This window comes from Oncorhynchus mykiss, chromosome 3 (assembly GCF_057628025.1).
Source record: "Oncorhynchus mykiss isolate SJ-2025 chromosome 3, ASM5762802v1, whole genome shotgun sequence".
In the NCBI taxonomy this organism is placed as follows: Eukaryota; Metazoa; Chordata; class Actinopteri; order Salmoniformes; family Salmonidae; genus Oncorhynchus; species Oncorhynchus mykiss.
Genome location: NC_143024.1, coordinates 54,034,957 through 54,058,717, shown reverse-complemented (window position 1 = coordinate 54,058,717; position 23,761 = coordinate 54,034,957). Strand labels below are relative to the sequence as shown.

The window sequence follows — 23,761 nt, the reverse complement described above, 5'->3', positions numbered from 1 at the left end:
CATGTGAAGGAAGCAACTTTGTTCTGTTTTTCCCTTACCTATGCATCATTTAATAAAACCATTTTTTTCTGAACATTCACATTCTCTAGTTGAGAGTCAGGCTCCCAGGAGGGATGTCGTGTTCTTGCTGGATGGATCTGATGGCACTAGGAGTGGATTCCCAGCAATGCGGGACTTTGTTCAAAGAGTAGTGGAGACACTCGGTGTGGATGAGAACAAAGATCGCGTGGCTGTGGTCCAGTACAGTAGAGATCCAGCCGCCCAATTCTATCTGAACACATACACAACAAAAGGAGAGATTCTCAACACTGTAAGAGGTCTGAGACACAAAGGTGGGAGACCTCTCAACACTGGAGCAGCTCTCCAGTATGTGAGAGACAATGTCTTGACTGCCTCCTCCGGAAGTCGACGCACTGAAGGTGTTCCACAGTTACTGATTCTGCTGAGTGGTGGAAGGTCCTTTGACAATGTTGACACTCCAGCTTCTGCTCTGAAGGAGCTTGGGGTCTTGATCTTTGGAATTGGAACAAGGAGCTCTGATAGCAGAGAATTGCAGAGGATATCACATGATCCCAGTTACGCTCTGTCTGTCTCTGACTTCACTGACCTTCCAAACATCCAGCAGCAACTTCTGTCCTCGGTGGAGTCAGTTGTTATTGACGTTACGCCAGAATCGACAACAGATTTAGGTATGTGTCATCACTGTTAATTGAGAGACAGGAAGTGTTAGTAAAATGTCAGCTGAGTCTTAGAAACAACGGTATAATTTGACCACAAGCCCCACATTTCAACTGTCTGATTGACATAATCTATTTATTTTCTCAGTTACTCATGACACCTCCAGAAAGGATGTGGTATTCCTTGTGGATGGTTCTGATGGCACAAGGAATGGATTCCCAGCAATGCGTGATTTTGTTCAGAGAGTAGTGGGGAAACTCAATGTGGGAGGAGACAAAGACCGTGTTTCTGTTGTCCAGTACGGTAGAGATCAAGAAGTTAATTTCTATCTGAACACATACACTACAAAGGAGGACATTCTTAACACTGTGAGAAGTCTGAGGCACAGAGGAGGTAGACCCCTTAACACTGGGGCAGCCCTCCAATACGTAAGGGACAACGTCCTTACTGCCTCCTCTGGAAGCAGAAGCCAAGAGGGCGTCCCTCAGATGCTGATACTGCTGAGTGGGGGAAGGTCCAGTGATAATGTTGACATACCAGCTTCTGCCCTGAAAGACAGTGGGGTCTTGATCTTTGGCATTGGAACCAGAAATTCCAGCAGAGAGGTTCAAGGGATTGCCACTGATCCTAGTTTTTCCCAGTCTGTTTCTGAATTCACTGACCTCCCCAGCGTCCAGGAGAAGTTTTTCTCCACACTCATAACTGTACAAGTTGAGGCCACACCCAAAACCCCAACAGTCATAGGTAAGAACGGATGCGTTATCTAGGACAACTAAAACAACACACATATTTCAGTCTCAGGTTCATGGAAGCAATGTTAACATAGTTTCTGTTTTGTTTCTGAAACTCTTAGTGGACCAAAGCATTGCCAGAAAGGATGTAGTATTCCTGCTGGATGGTTCTGATGGTACTAGGAATGGCTTTCCAGCAATGCGTGACTTTGTTCAAAGAGTGGTAGAGAAACTCACTGTGGAGGAGAACAGAGATCGAGTCTCTGTGGTCCAGTATAGCATAGAATCAGAGGCCCACTTCTATCTGAACACTTACACAACAAAGGAAGACGTTGTGAACACCGTAATAGGCCTGAGGCACAAAGGAGGGAGACCCCTCAACACTGGGGCTGCTCTCCAGTATGTCAGGGACAATGTCTTTACTGCCTCCTCCGGAAGTAGGCGCCTTGAAGGTGTTCCACAGATTCTGATACTGCTGAATGGTGGAAGGTCCTTTGACAATGTAGATACACCAGCGTCTGATCTCAAGGAGCTTGGTGTCTTGGTGTTTGGAATTGGAACAAGGAGCTCTGATAGCAGAGAATTACAGAAAATATCCTATGACCCCAGTTATGCTCTTTCCGTGTCTGAATTTACTGACCTCCCCAACGTCCAACAGCAGCTTCTTTCTGCTATGAGCACTGTCATTGTACAGGTCACAACCATGACACCAACAGTAAAACCAACAATTCTAGGTAAGATAAATATGGTTTTGATCAGTTCCATTTTCACTCTTACATCAGGATTTGAGTATTTGATAGCTTTGACATTTTAGGTAGATGCCTCCCGAGGCCTTTCATGTTGGATTTATTTCGTACCTCTGTAGGAATGTTCTCTATGATAGCACTCAGTCCAATGCACACATTGACACTTTCTTTGAATGGTTGTTTGAGATTAGGGAAAGGGATGACTGTCATGTGAAGGAAGCAACTTTGTTCTGTTTTTCCCTTACCTATGCATCATTTAATAAAACATTTTTTTTCTGAACATTCACATTCTCTAGTTGAGAGTCAGGCTCCCAGGAGGGATGTTGTGTTCTTGCTGGATGGATCTGATGGCACTAGGAGTGGATTCCCAGCAATGCGGGACTTTGTTCAAAGAGTAGTGGAGACACTCGATGTGGATGAGAACAAAGATCGCGTGGCTGTGGTCCAGTACAGTAGAGATCCAGCCGCCCAATTCTATCTGAACACATACACAACAAAAGGAGAGATTCTCAACACTGTACGAGGTCTGAGACACAAAGGTGGGAGACCTCTCAACACTGGAGCAGCTCTCCAGTACGTGAGAGACAATGTCTTGACTGCCTCCTCCGGAAGTCGACGCACTGAAGGTGTTCCACAGTTACTGATTCTGCTGAGTGGTGGAAGGTCCTTTGACAATGTTGACACTCCAGCTTCTGCTCTGAAGGAGCTTGGGGTCTTGATCTTTGGAATTGGAACAAGGAGCTCTGATAGCAGAGAATTGCAGAGGATATCACATGATCCCAGTTACGCTCTGTCTGTCTCTGACTTCACTGACCTTCCAAACATCCAGCAGCAACTTCTGTCCTCGGTGGAGTCAGTTGTTATTGACGTTACGCCAGAATCGACAACAGATTTAGGTATGTGTCATCACTGTTAATTGAGAGTCAGGAAGTGTGAGTAAAATGTCAGCTGAGTCTTAGAAACAACGGTATAATTTGACCACAAGCCCCACATTTCAACTGTCTGATTGACATAATCTATTTATTTTCTCAGTTCCTCATGACACCTCCAGAAAGGATGTGGTATTCCTTGTGGATGGTTCTGATGGCACAAGGAATGGATTCCCAGCAATGCGTGATTTTGTTCAGAGAGTAGTGGGGAAACTCAATGTGGGAGGAGACAAAGACCGCGTTTCTGTTGTCCAGTACGGTAGAGATCAAGAAGTTCATTTCTATCTGAACACATACACCACAAAGGAGGACATTCTTAACACTGTGAGAAGTCTGAGGCACAGAGGAGGTAGACCCCTTAACACTGGGGCAGCCCTCCAATACGTAAGGGACAACGTCCTTACTGCCTCCTCTGGAAGCAGAAGCCAAGAGGGCGTCCCTCAGATGCTGATACTGCTGAGTGGGGGAAGGTCCAGTGATAATGTTGACATACCAGCTTCTGCCCTGAAAGACAGTGGGGTCTTGATCTTTGGCATTGGAACCAGAAATTCCAGCAGAGAGGTTCAAGGGATTGCCACTGATCCTAGTTTTTCCCAGTCTGTTTCTGAATTCACTGACCTCCCCAGCGTCCAGGAGCAGTTTTTCTCCACACTCATAACTGTACAAGTTGAGGCCACACCCAAAACCCCAACAGTCACAGGTAAGAACGGATGCGTTATCTAGGACAACTAAAACAACACACATATTTCAGTCTCAGGTTCATGGAAGCAATGTTAACATAGTTTCTGTTTTGTTTCTGAAACTCTTAGTGGACCAAAGCATTGCCAGAAAGGATGTAGTATTCCTGCTGGATGGTTCTGATGGCACTAGGAATGGCTTTCCAGAAATGCGTGACTTTGTTCAAAGAGTGGTAGAGAAACTCACTGTGGAGGAGAACAGAGATCGAGTCTCTGTGGTCCAGTATAGCAGAGAATCAGAGGCCCACTTCTATCTGAACACTTACACAACAAAGGAAGACGTTGTGAACACCGTAAGAGGCCTGAGGCACAAAGGAGGGAGACCCCTCAACACTGGGGCAGCTCTCCAGTATGTCAGGGACAATGTCTTTACTGCCTCCTCCGGAAGTAGGCGCCTTGAAGGTGTTCCACAGATTCTGATACTGCTGAATGGTGGAAGGTCCTTTGACAATGTAGATACACCAGCGTCTGATCTCAAGGAGCTTGGTGTCTTGGTGTTTGGAATTGGAACAAGGAGCTCTGATAGCAGAGAATTACAGAAAATATCCTATGACCCCAGTTATGCTCTTTCCGTGTCTGAATTTACTGACCTCCCCAACGTCCAACAGCAGCTTCTTTCTGCTATGAGCACTGTCATTGTACAGGTCACAACCATGACACCAACAGTAAAACCAACAATTCTAGGTAAGACAAATATGGTTTTGATCAGTTCCATTTTCACTCTTACATCAGGATTTGAGTATTTGATAGCTTTGACATTTTAGGTAGATGCCTCCCGAGGCCTTTCATGTTGGATTTATTTCGTACCTCTGTAGGAATGTTCTCTATGATAGCACTCAGTCCAATGCACACATTGAAACTTTCTTTGAATGGTTGTTTGAGATTAGGGAAAGGGATGACTGTCATGTGAAGGAAGCAACTTTGTTCTGTTTTTCCCTTACCTATGCATCATTTAATAAAAAAAAAAATTCTGAACATTCACATTCTCTAGATGAGAGTCAGGCTCCCAGGAGGGATGTTGTGTTCTTGCTGGATGGATCTGATGGCACTAGGAGTGGATTCCCAGCAATGCGGGACTTTGTTCAAAGAGTAGTGGAGACACTCGATGTGGATGAGAACAAAGATCGCGTGGCTGTGGTCCAGTACAGTAGAGATCCAGCCGCCCAATTCTATCTGAACACATACACAACAAAAGGAGAGATTCTCAACACTGTACGAGGTCTGAGACACAAAGGTGGGAGACCTCTCAACACTGGAGCAGCTCTCCAGTACGTGAGAGACAATGTCTTGACTGCCTCCTCCGGAAGTCGACGCACTGAAGGTGTTCCACAGTTACTGATTCTGCTGAGTGGTGGAAGGTCCTTTGACAATGTTGACACTCCAGCTTCTGCTCTGAAGGAGCTTGGGGTCTTGATCTTTGGAATTGGAACAAGGAGCTCTGATAGCAGAGAATTGCAGAGGATATCACATGATCCCAGTTACGCTCTGTCTGTCTCTGACTTCACTGACCTTCCAAACATCCAGCAGCAACTTCTGTCCTCGGTGGAGTCAGTTGTTATTGACGTTACGCCAGAATCGACAACAGATTTAGGTATGTGTCATCACTGTTAATTGAGAGTCAGGAAGTGTGAGTAAAATGTCAGCTGAGTCTTAGAAACAACGGTATAATTTGACCACAAGCCCCACATTTCAACTGTCTGATTGACATAATCTATTTATTTTCTCAGTTCCTCATGACACCTCCAGAAAGGATGTGGTATTCCTTGTGGATGGTTCTGATGGCACAAGGAATGGATTCCCAGCAATGCGTGATTTTGTTCAGAGAGTAGTGGGGAAACTCAATGTGGGAGGAGACAAAGACCGCGTTTCTGTTGTCCAGTACGGTAGAGATCAAGAAGTTCATTTCTATCTGAACACATACACCACAAAGGAGGACATTCTTAACACTGTGAGAAGTCTGAGGCACAGAGGAGGTAGACCCCTTAACACTGGGGCAGCCCTCCAATACGTAAGGGACAACGTCCTTACTGCCTCCTCTGGAAGCAGAAGCCAAGAGGGCGTCCCTCAGATGCTGATACTGCTGAGTGGGGGAAGGTCCAGTGATAATGTTGACATACCAGCTTCTGCCCTGAAAGACAGTGGGGTCTTGATCTTTGGCATTGGAACCAGAAATTCCAGCAGAGAGGTTCAAGGGATTGCCACTGATCCTAGTTTTTCCCAGTCTGTTTCTGAATTCACTGACCTCCCCAGCGTCCAGGAGCAGTTTTTCTCCACACTCATAACTGTACAAGTTGAGGCCACACCCAAAACCCCAACAGTCACAGGTAAGAACGGATGCGTTATCTAGGACAACTAAAACAACACACATATTTCAGTCTCAGGTTCATGGAAGCAATGTTAACATAGTTTCTGTTTTGTTTCTGAAACTCTTAGTGGACCAAAGCATTGCCAGAAAGGATGTAGTATTCCTGCTGGATGGTTCTGATGGCACTAGGAATGGCTTTCCAGCAATGCGTGACTTTGTTCAAAGAGTGGTAGAGAAACTCACTGTGGAGGAGAACAGAGATCGAGTCTCTGTGGTCCAGTATAGCAGAGAATCAGAGGCCCACTTCTATCTGAACACTTACACAACAAAGGAAGACGTTGTGAACACCGTAAGAGGCCTGAGGCACAAAGGAGGGAGACCCCTCAACACTGGGGCAGCTCTCCAGTATGTCAGGGACAATGTCTTTACTGCCTCCTCCGGAAGTAGGCGCCTTGAAGGTGTTCCACAGATTCTGATACTGCTGAATGGTGGAAGGTCCTTTGACAATGTAGATACACCAGCGTCTGATCTCAAGGAGCTTGGTGTCTTGGTGTTTGGAATTGGAACAAGGAGCTCTGATAGCAGAGAATTACAGAAAATATCCTATGACCCCAGTTATGCTCTTTCCGTGTCTGAATTTACTGACCTCCCCAACGTCCAACAGCAGCTTCTTTCTGCTATGAGCACTGTCATTGTACAGGTCACAACCATGACACCAACAGTAAAACCAACAATTCTAGGTAAGATAAATATGGTTTTGATCAGTTCCATTTTCACTCTTACATCAGGATTTGAGTATTTGATAGCTTTGACATTTTAGGTAGATGCCTCCCGAGGCCTTTCATGTTGGATTTATTTCGTACCTCTGTAGGAATGTTCTCTATGATAGCACTCAGTCCAATGCACACATTGACACTTTCTTTGAATGGTTGTTTGAGATTAGGGAAAGGGATGACTGTCATGTGAAGGAAGCAACTTTGTTCTGTTTTTCCCTTACCTATGCATCATTTAATAAAACATTTTTTTTCTGAACATTCACATTCTCTAGTTGAGAGTCAGGCTCCCAGGAGGGATGTTGTGTTCTTGCTGGATGGATCTGATGGCACTAGGAGTGGATTCCCAGCAATGCGGGACTTTGTTCAAAGAGTAGTGGAGACACTCGGTGTGGATGAGAACAAAGATCGCGTGGCTGTGGTCCAGTACAGTGGAGATCCAGTCGCCCAATTCTATCTGAACACATACACAACAAAAGGAGAGATTCTCAACACTGTACAAGGTCTGAGACACAAAGGTGGGAGACCTCTCAACACTGGAGCAGCTCTCCAGTACGTGAGAGACAATGTCTTGACTGCCTCCTCCGGAAGTCGACGCACTGAAGGTGTTCCACAGTTACTGATTCTGCTGAGTGGTGGAAGGTCCTTTGACAATGTTGACACTCCAGCTTCTGCTCTGAAGGAGCTTGGGGTCTTGATCTTTGGAATTGGAACAAGGAGCTCTGATAGCAGAGAATTGCAGAGGATATCACATGATCCCAGTTACGCTCTGTCTGTCTCTGACTTCACTGACCTTCCAAACATCCAGCAGCAACTTCTGTCCTCGGTGGAGTCAGTTGTTATTGACGTTACGCCAGAATCGACAACAGATTTAGGTATGTGTCATCACTGTTAATTGAGAGTCAGGAAGTGTGAGTAAAATGTCAGCTGAGTCTTAGAAACAACGGTATAATTTGACCACAAGCCCCACATTTCAACTGTCTGATTGACATAATCTATTTATTTTCCCAGTTCCTCATGACACCTCCAGAAAGGATGTGGTATTCCTTGTGGATGGTTCTGATGGCACAAGGAATGGATTCCCAGCAATGCGTGATTTTGTTCAGAGAGTAGTGGGGAAACTCAATGTGGGAGGAGACAAAGACCGCGTTTCTGTTGTCCAGTACGGTAGAGATCAAGAAGTTCATTTCTATCTGAACACATACACCACAAAGGAGGACATTCTTAACACTGTGAGAAGTCTGAGGCACAGAGGAGGTAGACCCCTTAACACTGGGGCAGCCCTCCAATACGTAAGGGACAACGTCCTTACTGCCTCCTCTGGAAGCAGAAGCCAAGAGGGCATCCCTCAGATGCTGATACTGCTGAGTGGGGGAAGGTCCAGTGATAATGTTGACATACCAGCTTCTGCCCTGAAAGACAGTGGGGTCTTGATCTTTGGCATTGGAACCAGAAATTCCAGCAGAGAGGTTCAAGGGATTGCCACTGATCCTAGTTTTTCCCAGTCTGTTTCTGAATTCACTGACCTCCCCAGCGTCCAGGAGCAGTTTTTCTCCACACTCATAACTGTACAAGTTGAGGCCACACCCAAAACCCCAACAGTCACAGGTAAGAACGGATGCGTTATCTAGGACAACTAAAACAACACACATATTTCAGTCTCAGGTTCATGGAAGCAATGTTAACATAGTTTCTGTTTTGTTTCTGAAACTCTTAGTGGACCAAAGCATTGCCAGAAAGGATGTAGTATTCCTGCTGGATGGTTCTGATGGCACTAGGAATGGCTTTCCAGCAATGCGTGACTTTGTTCAAAGAGTGGTAGAGAAACTCACTGTGGAGGAGAACAGAGATCGAGTCTCTGTGGTCCAGTATAGCAGAGAATCAGAGGCCCACTTCTATCTGAACACTTACACAACAAAGGAAGACGTTGTGAACACCGTAAGAGGCCTGAGGCACAAAGGAGGGAGACCCCTCAACACTGGGGCAGCTCTCCAGTATGTCAGGGACAATGTCTTTACTGCCTCCTCCGGAAGTAGGCGCCTTGAAGGTGTTCCACAGATTCTGATACTGCTGAATGGTGGAAGGTCCTTTGACAATGTAGATACACCAGCGTCTGATCTCAAGGAGCTTGGTGTCTTGGTGTTTGGAATTGGAACAAGGAGCTCTGATAGCAGAGAATTACAGAAAATATCCTATGACCCCAGTTATGCTCTTTCCGTGTCTGAATTTACTGACCTCCCCAACGTCCAACAGCAGCTTCTTTCTGCTATGAGCACTGTCATTGTACAGGTCACAACCATGACACCAACAGTAAAACCAACAATTCTAGGTAAGATAAATATGGTTTTGATCAGTTCCATTTTCACTCTTACATCAGGATTTGAGTATTTGATAGCTTTGACATTTTAGGTAGATGCCTCCCGAGGCCTTTCATGTTGGATTTATTTCGTACCTCTGTAGGAATGTTCTCTATGATAGCACTCAGTCCAATGCACACATTGACACTTTCTTTGAATGGTTGTTTGAGATTAGGGAAAGGGATGACTGTCATGTGAAGGAAGCAACTTTGTTCTGTTTTTCCCTTACCTATGCATCATTTAATAAAACATTTTTTTTCTGAACATTCACATTCTCTAGTTGAGAGTCAGGCTCCCAGGAGGGATGTTGTGTTCTTGCTGGATGGATCTGATGGCACTAGGAGTGGATTCCCAGCAATGCGGGACTTTGTTCAAAGAGTAGTGGAGACACTCGGTGTGGATGAGAACAAAGATCGCGTGGCTGTGGTCCAGTACAGTAGAGATCCAGCCGCCCAATTCTATCTGAACACATACACAACAAAAGGAGAGATTCTCAACACTGTACGAGGTCTGAGACACAAAGGTGGGAGACCTCTCAACACTGGAGCAGCTCTCCAGTACGTGAGAGACAATGTCTTGACTGCCTCCTCCGGAAGTCGACGCACTGAAGGTGTTCCACAGTTACTGATTCTGCTGAGTGGTGGAAGGTCCTTTGACAATGTTGACACTCCAGCTTCTGCTCTGAAGGAGCTTGGGGTCTTGATCTTTGGAATTGGAACAAGGAGCTCTGATAGCAGAGAATTGCAGAGGATATCACATGATCCCAGTTACGCTCTGTCTGTCTCTGACTTCACTGACCTTCCAAACATCCAGCAGCAACTTCTGTCCTCGGTGGAGTCAGTTGTTATTGACGTTACGCCAGAATCGACAACAGATTTAGGTATGTGTCATCACTGTTAATTGAGAGTCAGGAAGTGTTAGTAAAATGTCAGCTGAGTCTTAGAAACAACGGTATAATTTGACCACAAGCCCCACATTTCAACTGTCTGATTGACATAATCTATTTATTTTCTCAGTTCCTCATGACACCTCCAGAAAGGATGTGGTATTCCTTGTGGATGGTTCTGATGGCACAAGGAATGGATTCCCAGCAATGCGTGATTTTGTTCAGAGAGTAGTGGGGAAACTCAATGTGGGAGGAGACAAAGACCGCGTTTCTGTTGTCCAGTACGGTAGAGATCAAGAAGTTCATTTCTATCTGAACACATACACCACAAAGGAGGACATTCTTAACACTGTGAGAAGTCTGAGGCACAGAGGAGGTAGACCCCTTAACACTGGGGCAGCCCTCCAATACGTAAGGGACAACGTCCTTACTGCCTCCTCTGGAAGCAGAAGCCAAGAGGGCGTCCCTCAGATGCTGATACTGCTGAGTGGGGGAAGGTCCAGTGATAATGTTGACATACCAGCTTCTGCCCTGAAAGACAGTGGGGTCTTGATCTTTGGCATTGGAACCAGAAATTCCAGCAGAGAGGTTCAAGGGATTGCCACTGATCCTAGTTTTTCCCAGTCTGTTTCTGAATTCACTGACCTCCCCAGCGTCCAGGAGCAGTTTTTCTCCACACTCATAACTGTACAAGTTGAGGCCACACCCAAAACCCCAACAGTCACAGGTAAGAACGGATGCGTTATCTAGGACAACTAAAACAACACACATATTTCAGTCTCAGGTTCATGGAAGCAATGTTAACATAGTTTCTGTTTTGTTTCTGAAACTCTTAGTGGACCAAAGCATTGCCAGAAAGGATGTAGTATTCCTGCTGGATGGTTCTGATGGCACTAGGAATGGCTTTCCAGCAATGCGTGACTTTGTTCAAAGAGTGGTAGAGAAACTCACTGTGGAGGAGAACAGAGATCGAGTCTCTGTGGTCCAGTATAGCAGAGAATCAGAGGCCCACTTCTATCTGAACACTTACACAACAAAGGAAGACGTTGTGAACACCGTAAGAGGCCTGAGGCACAAAGGAGGGAGACCCCTCAACACTGGGGCAGCTCTCCAGTATGTCAGGGACAATGTCTTTACTGCCTCCTCCGGAAGTAGGCGCCTTGAAGGTGTTCCACAGATTCTGATACTGCTGAATGGTGGAAGGTCCTTTGACAATGTAGATACACCAGCGTCTGATCTCAAGGAGCTTGGTGTCTTGGTGTTTGGAATTGGAACAAGGAGCTCTGATAGCAGAGAATTACAGAAAATATCCTATGACCCCAGTTATGCTCTTTCCGTGTCTGAATTTACTGACCTCCCCAACGTCCAACAGCAGCTTCTTTCTGCTATGAGCACTGTCATTGTACAGGTCACAACCATGACACCAACAGTAAAACCAACAATTCTAGGTAAGATAAATATTGTTTTGATCAGTTCCATTTTCACTCTTACATCAGGATTTGAGTATTTGATAGCTTTGACATTTTAGGTAGATGCCTCCCGAGGCCTTTCATGTTGGATTTATTTCGTACCTCTGTAGGAATGTTCTCTATGATAGCACTCAGTCCAATGCACACATTGACACTTTCTTTGAATGGTTGTTTGAGATTAGGGAAAGGGATGACTGTCATGTGAAGGAAGCAACTTTGTTCTGTTTTTCCCTTACCTATGCATCATTTAATAAAACATTTTTTTTCTGAACATTCACATTCTCTAGTTGAGAGTCAGGCTCCCAGGAGGGATGTTGTGTTCTTGCTGGATGGATCTGATGGCACTAGGAGTGGATTCCCAGCAATGCGGGACTTTGTTCAAAGAGTAGTGGAGACACTCGGTGTGGATGAGAACAAAGATCGCGTGGCTGTGGTCCAGTACAGTAGAGATCCAGCCGCCCAATTCTATCTGAACACATACACAACAAAAGGAGAGATTCTCAACACTGTACGAGGTCTGAGACACAAAGGTGGGAGACCTCTCAACACTGGAGCAGCTCTCCAGTACGTGAGAGACAATGTCTTGACTGCCTCCTCCGGAAGTCGACGCACTGAAGGTGTTCCACAGTTACTGATTCTGCTGAGTGGTGGAAGGTCCTTTGACAATGTTGACACTCCAGCTTCTGCTCTGAAGGAGCTTGGGGTCTTGATCTTTGGAATTGGAACAAGGAGCTCTGATAGCAGAGAATTGCAGAGGATATCACATGATCCCAGTTACGCTCTGTCTGTCTCTGACTTCACTGACCTTCCAAACATCCAGCAGCAACTTCTGTCCTCGGTGGAGTCAGTTGTTATTGACGTTACGCCAGAATCGACAACAGATTTAGGTATGTGTCATCGCTGTTAATTGAGAGTCAGGAAGTGTGAGTAAAATGTCAGCTGAGTCTTAGAAACAACGGTATAATTTGACCACAAGCCCCACATTTCAACTGTCTGATTGACATAATCTATTTATTTTCTCAGTTCCTCATGACACCTCCAGAAAGGATGTGGTATTCCTTGTGGATGGTTCTGATGGCACAAGGAATGGATTCCCAGCAATGCGTGATTTTGTTCAGAGAGTAGTGGGGAAACTCAATGTGGGAGGAGACAAAGACCGCGTTTCTGTTGTCCAGTACGGTAGAGATCAAGAAGTTCATTTCTATCTGAACACATACACCACAAAGGAGGACATTCTTAACACTGTGAGAAGTCTGAGGCACAGAGGAGGTAGACCCCTTAACACTGGGGCAGCCCTCCAATACGTAAGGGACAACGTCCTTACTGCCTCCTCTGGAAGCAGAAGCCAAGAGGGCGTCCCTCAGATGCTGATACTGCTGAGTGGGGGAAGGTCCAGTGATAATGTTGACATACCAGCTTCTGCCCTGAAAGACAGTGGGGTCTTGATCTTTGGCATTGGAACCAGAAATTCCAGCAGAGAGGTTCAAGGGATTGCCACTGATCCTAGTTTTTCCCAGTCTGTTTCTGAATTCACTGACCTCCCCAGCGTCCAGGAGCAGTTTTTCTCCACACTCATAACTGTACAAGTTGAGGCCACACCCAAAACCCCAACAGTCACAGGTAAGAACGGATGCGTTATCTAGGACAACTAAAACAACACACATATTTCAGTCTCAGGTTCATGGAAGCAATGTTAACATAGTTTCTGTTTTGTTTCTGAAACTCTTAGTGGACCAAAGCATTGCCAGAAAGGATGTAGTATTCCTGCTGGATGGTTCTGATGGCACTAGGAATGGCTTTCCAGAAATGCGTGACTTTGTTCAAAGAGTGGTAGAGAAACTCACTGTGGAGGAGAACAGAGATCGAGTCTCTGTGGTCCAGTATAGCAGAGAATCAGAGGCCCACTTCTATCTGAACACTTACACAACAAAGGAAGACGTTGTGAACACCGTAAGAGGCCTGAGGCACAAAGGAGGGAGACCCCTCAACACTGGGGCAGCTCTCCAGTATGTCAGGGACAATGTCTTTACTGCCTCCTCCGGAAGTAGGCGCCTTGAAGGTGTTCCACAGATTCTGATACTGCTGAATGGTGGAAGGTCCTTTGACAATGTAGATACACCAGCGTCTGATCTCAAGGAGCTTGGTGTCTTGGTGTTTGGAATTGGAACAAGGAGCTCTGATAGCAGAGAATTACAGAAAATATCCTATGACCCCAGTTATGCTCTTTCCGTGTCTGAATTTACTGACCTCCCCAACGTCCAACAGCAGCTTCTTTCTGCTATGAGCACTGTCATTGTACAGGTCACAACCATGACACCAACAGTAAAACCAACAATTCTAGGTAAGATAAATATGGTTTTGATCAGTTCCATTTTCACTCTTACATCAGGATTTGAGTATTTGATAGCTTTGACATTTTAGGTAGATGCCTCCCGAGGCCTTTCATGTTGGATTTATTTCGTACCTCTGTAGGAATGTTCTCTATGATAGCACTCAGTCCAATGCACACATTGACACTTTCTTTGAATGGTTGTTTGAGATTAGGGAAAGGGATGACTGTCATGTGAAGGAAGCAACTTTGTTCTGTTTTTCCCTTACCTATGCATCATTTAATAAAACATTTTTTTTCTGAACATTCACATTCTCTAGTTGAGAGTCAGGCTCCCAGGAGGGATGTTGTGTTCTTGCTGGATGGATCTGATGGCACTAGGAGTGGATTCCCAGCAATGCGGGACTTTGTTCAAAGAGTAGTGGAGACACTCGGTGTGGATGAGAACAAAGATCGCGTGGCTGTGGTCCAGTACAGTAGAGATCCAGCCGCCCAATTCTATCTGAACACATACACAACAAAAGGAGAGATTCTCAACACTGTACGAGGTCTGAGACACAAAGGTGGGAGACCTCTCAACACTGGAGCAGCTCTCCAGTACGTGAGAGACAATGTCTTGACTGCCTCCTCCGGAAGTCGACGCACTGAAGGTGTTCCACAGTTACTGATTCTGCTGAGTGGTGGAAGGTCCTTTGACAATGTTGACACTCCAGCTTCTGCTCTGAAGGAGCTTGGGGTCTTGATCTTTGGAATTGGAACAAGGAGCTCTGATAGCAGAGAATTGCAGAGGATATCACATGATCCCAGTTACGCTCTGTCTGTCTCTGACTTCACTGACCTTCCAAACATCCAGCAGCAACTTCTGTCCTCGGTGGAGTCAGTTGTTATTGACGTTACGCCAGAATCGACAACAGATTTAGGTATGTGTCATCACTGTTAATTGAGAGTCAGGAAGTGTTAGTAAAATGTCAGCTGAGTCTTAGAAACAACGGTATAATTTGACCACAAGCCCCACATTTCAACTGTCTGATTGACATAATCTATTTATTTTCTCAGTTCCTCATGACACCTCCAGAAAGGATGTGGTATTCCTTGTGGATGGTTCTGATGGCACAAGGAATGGATTCCCAGCAATGCGTGATTTTGTTCAGAGAGTAGTGGGGAAACTCAATGTGGGAGGAGACAAAGACCGCGTTTCTGTTGTCCAGTACGGTAGAGATCAAGAAGTTCATTTCTATCTGAACACATACACTACAAAGGAGGACATTCTTAACACTGTGAGAAGTCTGAGGCACAGAGGAGGTAGACCCCTTAACACTGGGGCAGCCCTCCAATACGTAAGGGACAACGTCCTTACTGCCTCCTCTGGAAGCAGAAGCCAAGAGGGCGTCCCTCAGATGCTGATACTGCTGAGTGGGGGAAGGTCCAGTGATAATGTTGACATACCAGCTTCTGCCCTGAAAGACAGTGGGGTCTTGATCTTTGGCATTGGAACCAGAAATTCCAGCAGAGAGGTTCAAGGGATTGCCACTGATCCTAGTTTTTCCCAGTCTGTTTCTGAATTCACTGACCTCCCCAGCGTCCAGGAGCAGTTTTTCTCCACACTCATAACTGTACAAGTTGAGGCCACACCCAAAACCCCAACAGTCACAGGTAAGAACGGATGCGTTATCTAGCACAACTAAAACAACACACATATTTCAGTCTCAGGTTCATGGAAGCAATGTTAACATAGTTTCTGTTTTGTTTCTGAAACTCTTAGTGGACCAAAGCATTGCCAGAAAGGATGTAGTATTCCTGCTGGATGGTTCTGATGGCACTAGGAATGGCTTTCCAGAAATGCGTGACTTTGTTCAAAGAGTGGTAGAGAAACTCACTGTGGAGGAGAACAGAGATCGAGTCTCTGTGGTCCAGTATAGCAGAGAATCAGAGGCCCACTTCTATCTGAACACTTACACAACAAAGGAAGACGTTGTGAACACCGTAAGAGGCCTGAGGCACAAAGGAGGGAGACCCCTCAACACTGGGGCAGCTCTCCAGTATGTCAGGGACAATGTCTTTACTGCCTCCTCCGGAAGTAGGCGCCTTGAAGGTGTTCCACAGATTCTGATACTGCTGAATGGTGGAAGGTCCTTTGACAATGTAGATACACCAGCGTCTGATCTCAAGGAGCTTGGTGTCTTGGTGTTTGGAATTGGAACAAGGAGCTCTGATAGCAGAGAATTACAGAAAATATCCTATGACCCCAGTTATGCTCTTTCCGTGTCTGAATTTACTGACCTCCCCAACGTCCAACAGCAGCTTCTTTCTGCTATGAGCACTGTCATTGTACAGGTCACAACCATGACACCAACAGTAAAACCAACAATTCTAGGTAAGATAAATATGGTTTTGATCAGTTCCATTTTCACTCTTACATCAGGATTTGAGTATTTGATAGCTTTGACATTTTAGGTAGATGCCTCCCGAGGCCTTTCATGTTGGATTTATTTCGTACCTCTGTAGGAATGTTCTCTATGATAGCACTCAGTCCAATGCACACATTGACACTTTCTTTGAATGGTTGTTTGAGATTAGGGAAAGGGATGACTGTCATGTGAAGGAAGCAACTTTGTTCTGTTTTTCCCTTACCTATGCATCATTTAATAAAACATTTTTTTTCTGAACATTCACATTCTCTAGTTGAGAGTCAGGCTCCCAGGAGGGATGTTGTGTTCTTGCTGGATGGATCTGATGGCACTAGGAGTGGATTCCCAGCAATGCGGGACTTTGTTCAAAGAGTAGTGGAGACACTCGGTGTGGATGAGAACAAAGATCGCGTGGCTGTGGTCCAGTACAGTAGAGATCCAGCCGCCCAATTCTATCTGAACACATACACAACAAAAGGAGAGATTCTCAACACTGTACAAGGTCTGAGACACAAAGGTGGGAGACCTCTCAACACTGGAGCAGCTCTCCAGTACGTGAGAGACAATGTCTTGACTGCCTCCTCCGGAAGTCGACGCACTGAAGGTGTTCCACAGTTACTGATTCTGCTGAGTGGTGGAAGGTCCTTTGACAATGTTGACACTCCAGCTTCTGCTCTGAAGGAGCTTGGGGTCTTGATCTTTGGAATTGGAACAAGGAGCTCTGATAGCAGAGAATTGCAGAGGATATCACATGATCCCAGTTACGCTCTGTCTGTCTCTGACTTCACTGACCTTCCAAACATCCAGCAGCAACTTCTGTCCTCGGTGGAGTCAGTTGTTATTGACGTTACGCCAGAATCGACAACAGATTTAGGTATGTGTCATCACTGTTAATTGAGAGTCAGGAAGTGTGAGTAAAATGTCAGCTGAGTCTTAGAAACAACGGTATAATTTGACCACAAGACCCACATTTCAACTGTCTGATTGACATAATCTATTTATTTTCTCAGTTCCTCATGACACCTCCAGAAAGGATGTGGTATTCCTTGTGGATGGTTCTGATGGCACAAGGAATGGATTCCCAGCAATGCGTGATTTTGTTCAGAGAGTAGTGGGGAAACTCAATGTGGGAGGAGACAAAGACCGCGTTTCTGTTGTCCAGTACGGTAGAGATCAAGAAGTTCATTTCTATCTGAACACATACACCACAAAGGAGGACATTCTTAACACTGTGAGAAGTCTGAGGCACAGAGGAGGTAGACCCCTTAACACTGGGGCAGCCCTCCAATACGTAAGGGACAACGTCCTTACTGCCTCCTCTGGAAGCAGAAGCCAAGAGGGCGTCCCTCAGATGCTGATACTGCTGAGTGGGGGAAGGTCCAGTGATAATGTTGACATACCAGCTTCTGCCCTGAAAGACAGTGGGGTCTTGATCTTTGGCATTGGAACCAGAAATTCCAGCAGAGAGGTTCAAGGGATTGCCACTGATCCTAGTTTTTCCCAGTCTGTTTCTGAATTCACTGACCTCCCCAGCGTCCAGGAGCAGTTTTTCTCCACACTCATAACTGTACAAGTTGAGGCCACACCCAAAACCCCAACAGTCACAGGTAAGAACGGATGCGTTATCTAGGACAACTAAAACAACACACATATTTCAGTCTCAGGTTCATGGAAGCAATGTTAACATAGTTTCTGTTTTGTTTCTGAAACTCTTAGTGGACCAAAGCATTGCCAGAAAGGATGTAGTATTCCTGCTGGATGGTTCTGATGGCACTAGGAATGGCTTTCCAGCAATGCGTGACTTTGTTCAAAGAGTGGTAGAGAAACTCACTGTGGAGGAGAACAGAGATCGAGTCTCTGTGGTCCAGTATAGCAGAGAATCAGAGGCCCACTTCTATCTGAACACTTACACAACAAAGGAAGACGTTGTGAACACCGTAAGAGGCCTGAGGCACAAAGGAGGGAGACCCCTCAACACTGGGGCAGCTCTCCAGTATGTCAGGGACAATGTCTTTACTGCCTCCTCCGGAAGTAGGCGCCTTGAAGGTGTTCCACAGATTCTGATACTGCTGAATGGTGGAAGGTCCTTTGACAATGTAGATACACCAGCGTCTGATCTCAAGGAGCTTGGTGTCTTGGTGTTTGGAATTGGAACAAGGAGCTCTGATAGCAGAGAATTACAGAAAATATCCTATGACCCCAGTTATGCTCTTTCCGTGTCTGAATTTACTGACCTCCCCAACGTCCAACAGCAGCTTCTTTCTGCTATGAGCACTGTCATTGTACAGGTCACAACCATGACACCAACAGTAAAACCAACAATTCTAGGTAAGATAAATATGGTTTTGATCAGTTCCATTTTCACTCTTACATCAGGATTTGAGTATTTGATAGCTTTGACATTTTAGGTAGATGCCTCCCGAGGCCTTTCATGTTGGATTTATTTCGTACCTCTGTAGGAATGTTCTCTATGATAGCACTCAGTCCAATGCACACATTGACACTTTCTTTGAATGGTTGTTTGAGATTAGGGAAAGGGATGACTGTCATGTGAAGGAAGCAACTTTGTTCTGTTTTTCCCTTACCTATGCATCATTTAATAAAACATTTTTTTTCTGAACATTCACATTCTCTAGTTGAGAGTCAGGCTCCCAGGAGGGATGTTGTGTTCTTGCTGGATGGATCTGATGGCACTAGGAGTGGATTCCCAGCAATGCGGGACTTTGTTCAAAGAGTAGTGGAGACACTCGGTGTGGATGAGAACAAAGATCGCGTGGCTGTGGTCCAGTACAGTAGAGAGCCAGCCGCCCAATTCTATCTGAACACATACACAACAAAAGGAGAGATTCTCAACACTGTACGAGGTCTGAGACACAAAGGTGGGAGACCTCTCAACACTGGAGCAGCTCTCCAGTACGTGAGAGACAATGTCTTGACTGCCTCCTCCGGAAGTCGACGCACTGAAGGTGTTCCACAGTTACTGATTCTGCTGAGTGGTGGAAGGTCCTTTGACAATGTTGACACTCCAGCTTCTGCTCTGAAGGAGCTTGGGGTCTTGATCTTTGGAATTGGAACAAGGAGCTCTGATAGCAGAGAATTGCAGAGGATATCACATGATCCCAGTTACGCTCTGTCTGTCTCTGACTTCACTGACCTTCCAAACATCCAGCAGCAACTTCTGTCCTCGGTGGAGTCAGTTGTTATTGACGTTACGCCAGAATCGACAACAGATTTAGGTATGTGTCATCACTGTTAATTGAGAGTCAGGAAGTGTTAGTAAAATGTCAGCTGAGTCTTAGAAACAACGGTATAATTTGACCACAAGCCCCACATTTCAACTGTCTGATTGACATAATCTATTTATTTTCTCAGTTCCTCATGACACCTCCAGAAAGGATGTGGTATTCCTTGTGGATGGTTCTGATGGCACAAGGAATGGATTCCCAGCAATGCGTGATTTTGTTCAGAGAGTAGTGGGGAAACTCAATGTGGGAGGAGACAAAGACCGCGTTTCTGTTGTCCAGTACGGTAGAGATCAAGAAGTTCATTTCTATCTGAACACATACACCACAAAGGAGGACATTCTTAACACTGTGAGAAGTCTGAGGCACAGAGGTGGTAGACCCCTTAACACTGGGGCAGCCCTCCAATACGTAAGGGACAACGTCCTTACTGCCTCCTCTGGAAGCAGAAGCCAAGAGGGCGTCCCTCAGATGCTGATACTGCTGAGTGGGGGAAGGTCCAGTGATAATGTTGACATACCAGCTTCTGCCCTGAAAGACAGTGGGGTCTTGATCTTTGGCATTGGAACCAGAAATTCCAGCAGAGAGGTTCAAGGGATTGCCACTGATCCTAGTTTTTCCCAGTCTGTTTCTGAATTCACTGACCTCCCCAGCGTCCAGGAGCAGTTTTTCTCCACACTCATAACTGTACAAGTTGAGGCCACACCCAAAACCCCAACAGTCACAGGTAAGAACGGATGCGTTATCTAGGACAACTAAAACAACACACATATTTCAGTCTCAGGTTCATGGAAGCAATGTTAACATAGTTTCTGTTTTGTTTCTGAAACTCTTAGTGGACCAAAGCATTGCCAGAAAGGATGTAGTATTCCTGCTGGATGGTTCTGATGGCACTAGGAATGGCTTTCCAGCAATGCGTGACTTTGTTCAAAGAGTGGTAGAGAAACTCACTGTGGAGGAGAACAGAGATCGAGTCTCTGTGGTCCAGTATAGCAGAGAATCAGAGGCCCACTTCTATCTGAACACTTACACAACAAAGGAAGACGTTGTGAACACCGTAAGAGGCCTGAGGCACAAAGGAGGGAGACCCCTCAACACTGGGGCAGCTCTCCAGTATGTCAGGGACAATGTCTTTACTGCCTCCTCCGGAAGTAGGCGCCTTGAAGGTGTTCCACAGATTCTGATACTGCTGAATGGTGGAAGGTCCTTTGACAATGTAGATACACCAGCGTCTGATCTCAAGGAGCTTGGTGTCTTGGTGTTTGGAATTGGAACAAGGAGCTCTGATAGCAGAGAATTACAGAAAATATCCTATGACCCCAGTTATGCTCTTTCCGTGTCTGAATTTACTGACCTCCCCAACGTCCAACAGCAGCTTCTTTCTGCTATGAGCACTGTCATTGTACAGGTCACAACCATGACACCAACAGTAAAACCAACAATTCTAGGTAAGATAAATATGGTTTTGATCAGTTCCATTTTCACTCTTACATCAGGATTTGAGTATTTGATAGCTTTGACATTTTAGGTAGATGCCTCCCGAGGCCTTTCATGTTGGATTTATTTCGTACCTCTGTAGGAATGTTCTCTATGATAGCACTCAGTCCAATGCACACATTGACACTTTCTTTGAATGGTTGTTTGAGATTAGGGAAAGGGATGACTGTCATGTGAAGGAAGCAACTTTGTTCTGTTTTTCCCTTACCTATGCATCATTTAATAAAACATTTTTTTTCTGAACATTCACATTCTCTAGTTGAGAGTCAGGCTCCCAGGAGGGATGTTGTGTTCTTGCTGGATGGATCTGATGGCACTAGGAGTGGATTCCCAGCAATGCGGGACTTTGTTCAAAGAGTAGTGGAGACACTCGGTGTGGATGAGAACAAAGATCGCGTGGCTGTGGTCCAGTACAGTAGAGATCCAGCCGCCCAATTCTATCTGAACACATACACAACAAAAGGAGAGATTCTCAACACTGTACGAGGTCTGAGACACAAAGGTGGGAGACCTCTCAACACTGGAGCAGCTCTCCAGTACGTGAGAGACAATGTCTTGACTGCCTCCTCCGGAAGTCGACGCACTGAAGGTGTTCCACAGTTACTGATTCTGCTGAGTGGTGGAAGGTCCTTTGACAATGTTGACACTCCAGCTTCTGCTCTGAAGGAGCTTGGGGTCTTGATCTTTGGAATTGGAACAAGGAGCTCTGATAGCAGAGAATTGCAGAGGATATCACATGATCCCAGTTACGCTCTGTCTGTCTCTGACTTCACTGACCTTCCAAACATCCAGCAGCAACTTCTGTCCTCGGTGGAGTCAGTTGTTATTGACGTTACGCCAGAATCGACAACAGATTTAGGTATGTGTCATCACTGTTAATTGAGAGTCAGGAAGTGTTAGTAAAATGTCAGCTGAGTCTTAGAAACAACGGTATAATTTGACCACAAGCCCCACATTTCAACTGTCTGATTGACATAATCTATTTATTTTCTCAGTTCCTCATGACACCTCCAGAAAGGATGTGGTATTCCTTGTGGATGGTTCTGATGGCACAAGGAATGGATTCCCAGCAATGCGTGATTTTGTTCAGAGAGTAGTGGGGAAACTCAATGTGGGAGGAGACAAAGACCGCGTTTCTGTTGTCCAGTACGGTAGAGATCAAGAAGTTCATTTCTATCTGAACACATACACCACAAAGGAGGACATTCTTAACACTGTGAGAAGTCTGAGGCACAGAGGTGGTAGACCCCTTAACACTGGGGCAGCCCTCCAATACGTAAGGGACAACGTCCTTACTGCCTCCTCTGGAAGCAGAAGCCAAGAGGGCGTCCCTCAGATGCTGATACTGCTGAGTGGGGGAAGGTCCAGTGATAATGTTGACATACCAGCTTCTGCCCTGAAAGACAGTGGGGTCTTGATCTTTGGCATTGGAACCAGAAATTCCAGCAGAGAGGTTCAAGGGATTGCCACTGATCCTAGTTTTTCCCAGTCTGTTTCTGAATTCACTGACCTCCCCAGCGTCCAGGAGCAGTTTTTCTCCACACTCATAACTGTACAAGTTGAGGCCACACCCAAAACCCCAACAGTCACAGGTAAGAACGGATGCGTTATCTAGGACAACTAAAACAACACACATATTTCAGTCTCAGGTTCATGGAAGCAATGTTAACATAGTTTCTGTTTTGTTTCTGAAACTCTTAGTGGACCAAAGCATTGCCAGAAAGGATGTAGTATTCCTGCTGGATGGTTCTGATGGCACTAGGAATGGCTTTCCAGCAATGCGTGACTTTGTTCAAAGAGTGGTAGAGAAACTCACTGTGGAGGAGAACAGAGATCGAGTCTCTGTGGTCCAGTATAGCAGAGAATCAGAGGCCCACTTCTATCTGAACACTTACACAACAAAGGAAGACGTTGTGAACACCGTAAGAGGCCTGAGGCACAAAGGAGGGAGACCCCTCAACACTGGGGCAGCTCTCCAGTATGTCAGGGACAATGTCTTTACTGCCTCCTCCGGAAGTAGGCGCCTTGAAGGTGTTCCACAGATTCTGATACTGCTGAATGGTGGAAGGTCCTTTGACAATGTAGATACACCAGCGTCTGATCTCAAGGAGCTTGGTGTCTTGGTGTTTGGAATTGGAACAAGGAGCTCTGATAGCAGAGAATTACAGAAAATATCCTATGACCCCAGTTATGCTCTTTCCGTGTCTGAATTTACTGACCTCCCCAACGTCCAACAGCAGCTTCTTTCTGCTATGAGCACTGTCATTGTACAGGTCACAACCATGACACCAACAGTAAAACCAACAATTCTAGGTAAGATAAATATGGTTTTGATCAGTTCCATTTTCACTCTTACATCAGGATTTGAGTATTTGATAGCTTTGACATTTTAGGTAGATGCCTCCCGAGGCCTTTCATGTTGGATTTATTTCGTACCTCTGTAGGAATGTTCTCTATGATAGCACTCAGTCCAATGCACACATTGACACTTTCTTTGAATGGTTGTTTGAGATTAGGGAAAGGGATGACTGTCATGTGAAGGAAGCAACTTTGTTCTGTTTTTCCCTTACCTATGCATCATTTAATAAAACATTTTTTTTCTGAACATTCACATTCTCTAGTTGAGAGTCAGGCTCCCAGGAGGGATGTTGTGTTCTTGCTGGATGGATCTGAT

At 45.5% G+C, this 23,761-nt stretch overlaps 8 protein-coding genes across 8 annotated transcripts; all 8 read left to right on the top strand.

Annotated features, from left to right (window-relative positions):
• Positions 1 to 103: 103 nt before the first annotated feature.
• Positions 104 to 3,822, top strand: LOC149984604 (collagen alpha-3(VI) chain-like). Its single transcript, XM_090229544.1, has 5 exons — positions 104 to 689; positions 826 to 1,422; positions 1,532 to 2,143; positions 2,452 to 3,051; positions 3,188 to 3,822. Exons 1-5 carry the CDS (start codon positions 167 to 169, stop codon positions 3,805 to 3,807), a joined length of 2,952 nt encoding a protein of 983 aa, XP_090085670.1. The 5' UTR covers positions 104 to 166; the 3' UTR covers positions 3,808 to 3,822.
• A 97-nt stretch (positions 3,823 to 3,919) lies between these two features.
• LOC149984603 (collagen alpha-3(VI) chain-like) lies at positions 3,920 to 7,915 on the top strand. The gene is made up of 5 exons (XM_090229543.1): positions 3,920 to 4,505; positions 4,813 to 5,412; positions 5,549 to 6,145; positions 6,255 to 6,866; positions 7,175 to 7,915. Exons 1-5 carry the CDS (start codon positions 3,971 to 3,973, stop codon positions 7,792 to 7,794), a joined length of 2,964 nt encoding a protein of 987 aa, XP_090085669.1. The 5' UTR covers positions 3,920 to 3,970; the 3' UTR covers positions 7,795 to 7,915.
• Positions 7,916 to 7,987: 72 nt separating this feature from the next.
• LOC149984602 (collagen alpha-3(VI) chain-like) lies at positions 7,988 to 9,526 on the top strand. The gene has a single exon (XM_090229540.1). It carries the CDS (start codon positions 7,988 to 7,990, stop codon positions 8,528 to 8,530), a length of 543 nt encoding a protein of 180 aa, XP_090085666.1. The 3' UTR covers positions 8,531 to 9,526.
• Positions 8,694 to 16,612, top strand: LOC118955550 (collagen alpha-3(VI) chain). The gene is made up of 9 exons (XM_090229541.1): positions 8,694 to 9,228; positions 9,537 to 10,136; positions 10,273 to 10,869; positions 10,979 to 11,590; positions 11,899 to 12,498; positions 12,635 to 13,231; positions 13,341 to 13,952; positions 14,261 to 14,860; positions 14,997 to 16,612. Exons 1-9 carry the CDS (start codon positions 8,694 to 8,696, stop codon positions 15,614 to 15,616), a joined length of 5,373 nt encoding a protein of 1,790 aa, XP_090085667.1. The 3' UTR covers positions 15,617 to 16,612.
• Positions 15,724 to 18,974, top strand: LOC149984601 (collagen alpha-3(VI) chain-like). The gene is made up of 4 exons (XM_090229548.1): positions 15,724 to 16,314; positions 16,623 to 17,222; positions 17,359 to 17,955; positions 18,065 to 18,974. The coding sequence occupies exons 1-4, from the start codon at positions 15,780 to 15,782 to the stop codon at positions 18,754 to 18,756; spliced, it is 2,424 nt and encodes an 807-aa protein (XP_090085674.1). The 5' UTR covers positions 15,724 to 15,779; the 3' UTR covers positions 18,757 to 18,974.
• An 87-nt stretch (positions 18,975 to 19,061) lies between these two features.
• Positions 19,062 to 23,677, top strand: LOC149984599 (collagen alpha-3(VI) chain-like). The gene is made up of 2 exons (XM_090229552.1): positions 19,062 to 19,584; positions 19,721 to 23,677. Exons 1-2 carry the CDS (start codon positions 19,062 to 19,064, stop codon positions 20,338 to 20,340), a joined length of 1,143 nt encoding a protein of 380 aa, XP_090085678.1. The 3' UTR covers positions 20,341 to 23,677.
• Positions 20,504 to 23,677, top strand: LOC149984598 (collagen alpha-3(VI) chain-like). Its single transcript, XM_090229550.1, has 2 exons — positions 20,504 to 21,038; positions 21,347 to 23,677. The coding sequence occupies exons 1-2, from the start codon at positions 20,504 to 20,506 to the stop codon at positions 21,964 to 21,966; spliced, it is 1,155 nt and encodes a 384-aa protein (XP_090085676.1). The 3' UTR covers positions 21,967 to 23,677.
• LOC149984600 (collagen alpha-3(VI) chain-like) lies at positions 22,160 to 23,343 on the top strand. The gene is made up of 3 exons (XM_090230588.1): positions 22,160 to 22,679; positions 22,789 to 23,065; positions 23,325 to 23,343. Exons 1-3 carry the CDS (start codon positions 22,160 to 22,162, stop codon positions 23,341 to 23,343), a joined length of 816 nt encoding a protein of 271 aa, XP_090086714.1.
• Positions 23,678 to 23,761: the final 84 nt, after the last annotated feature.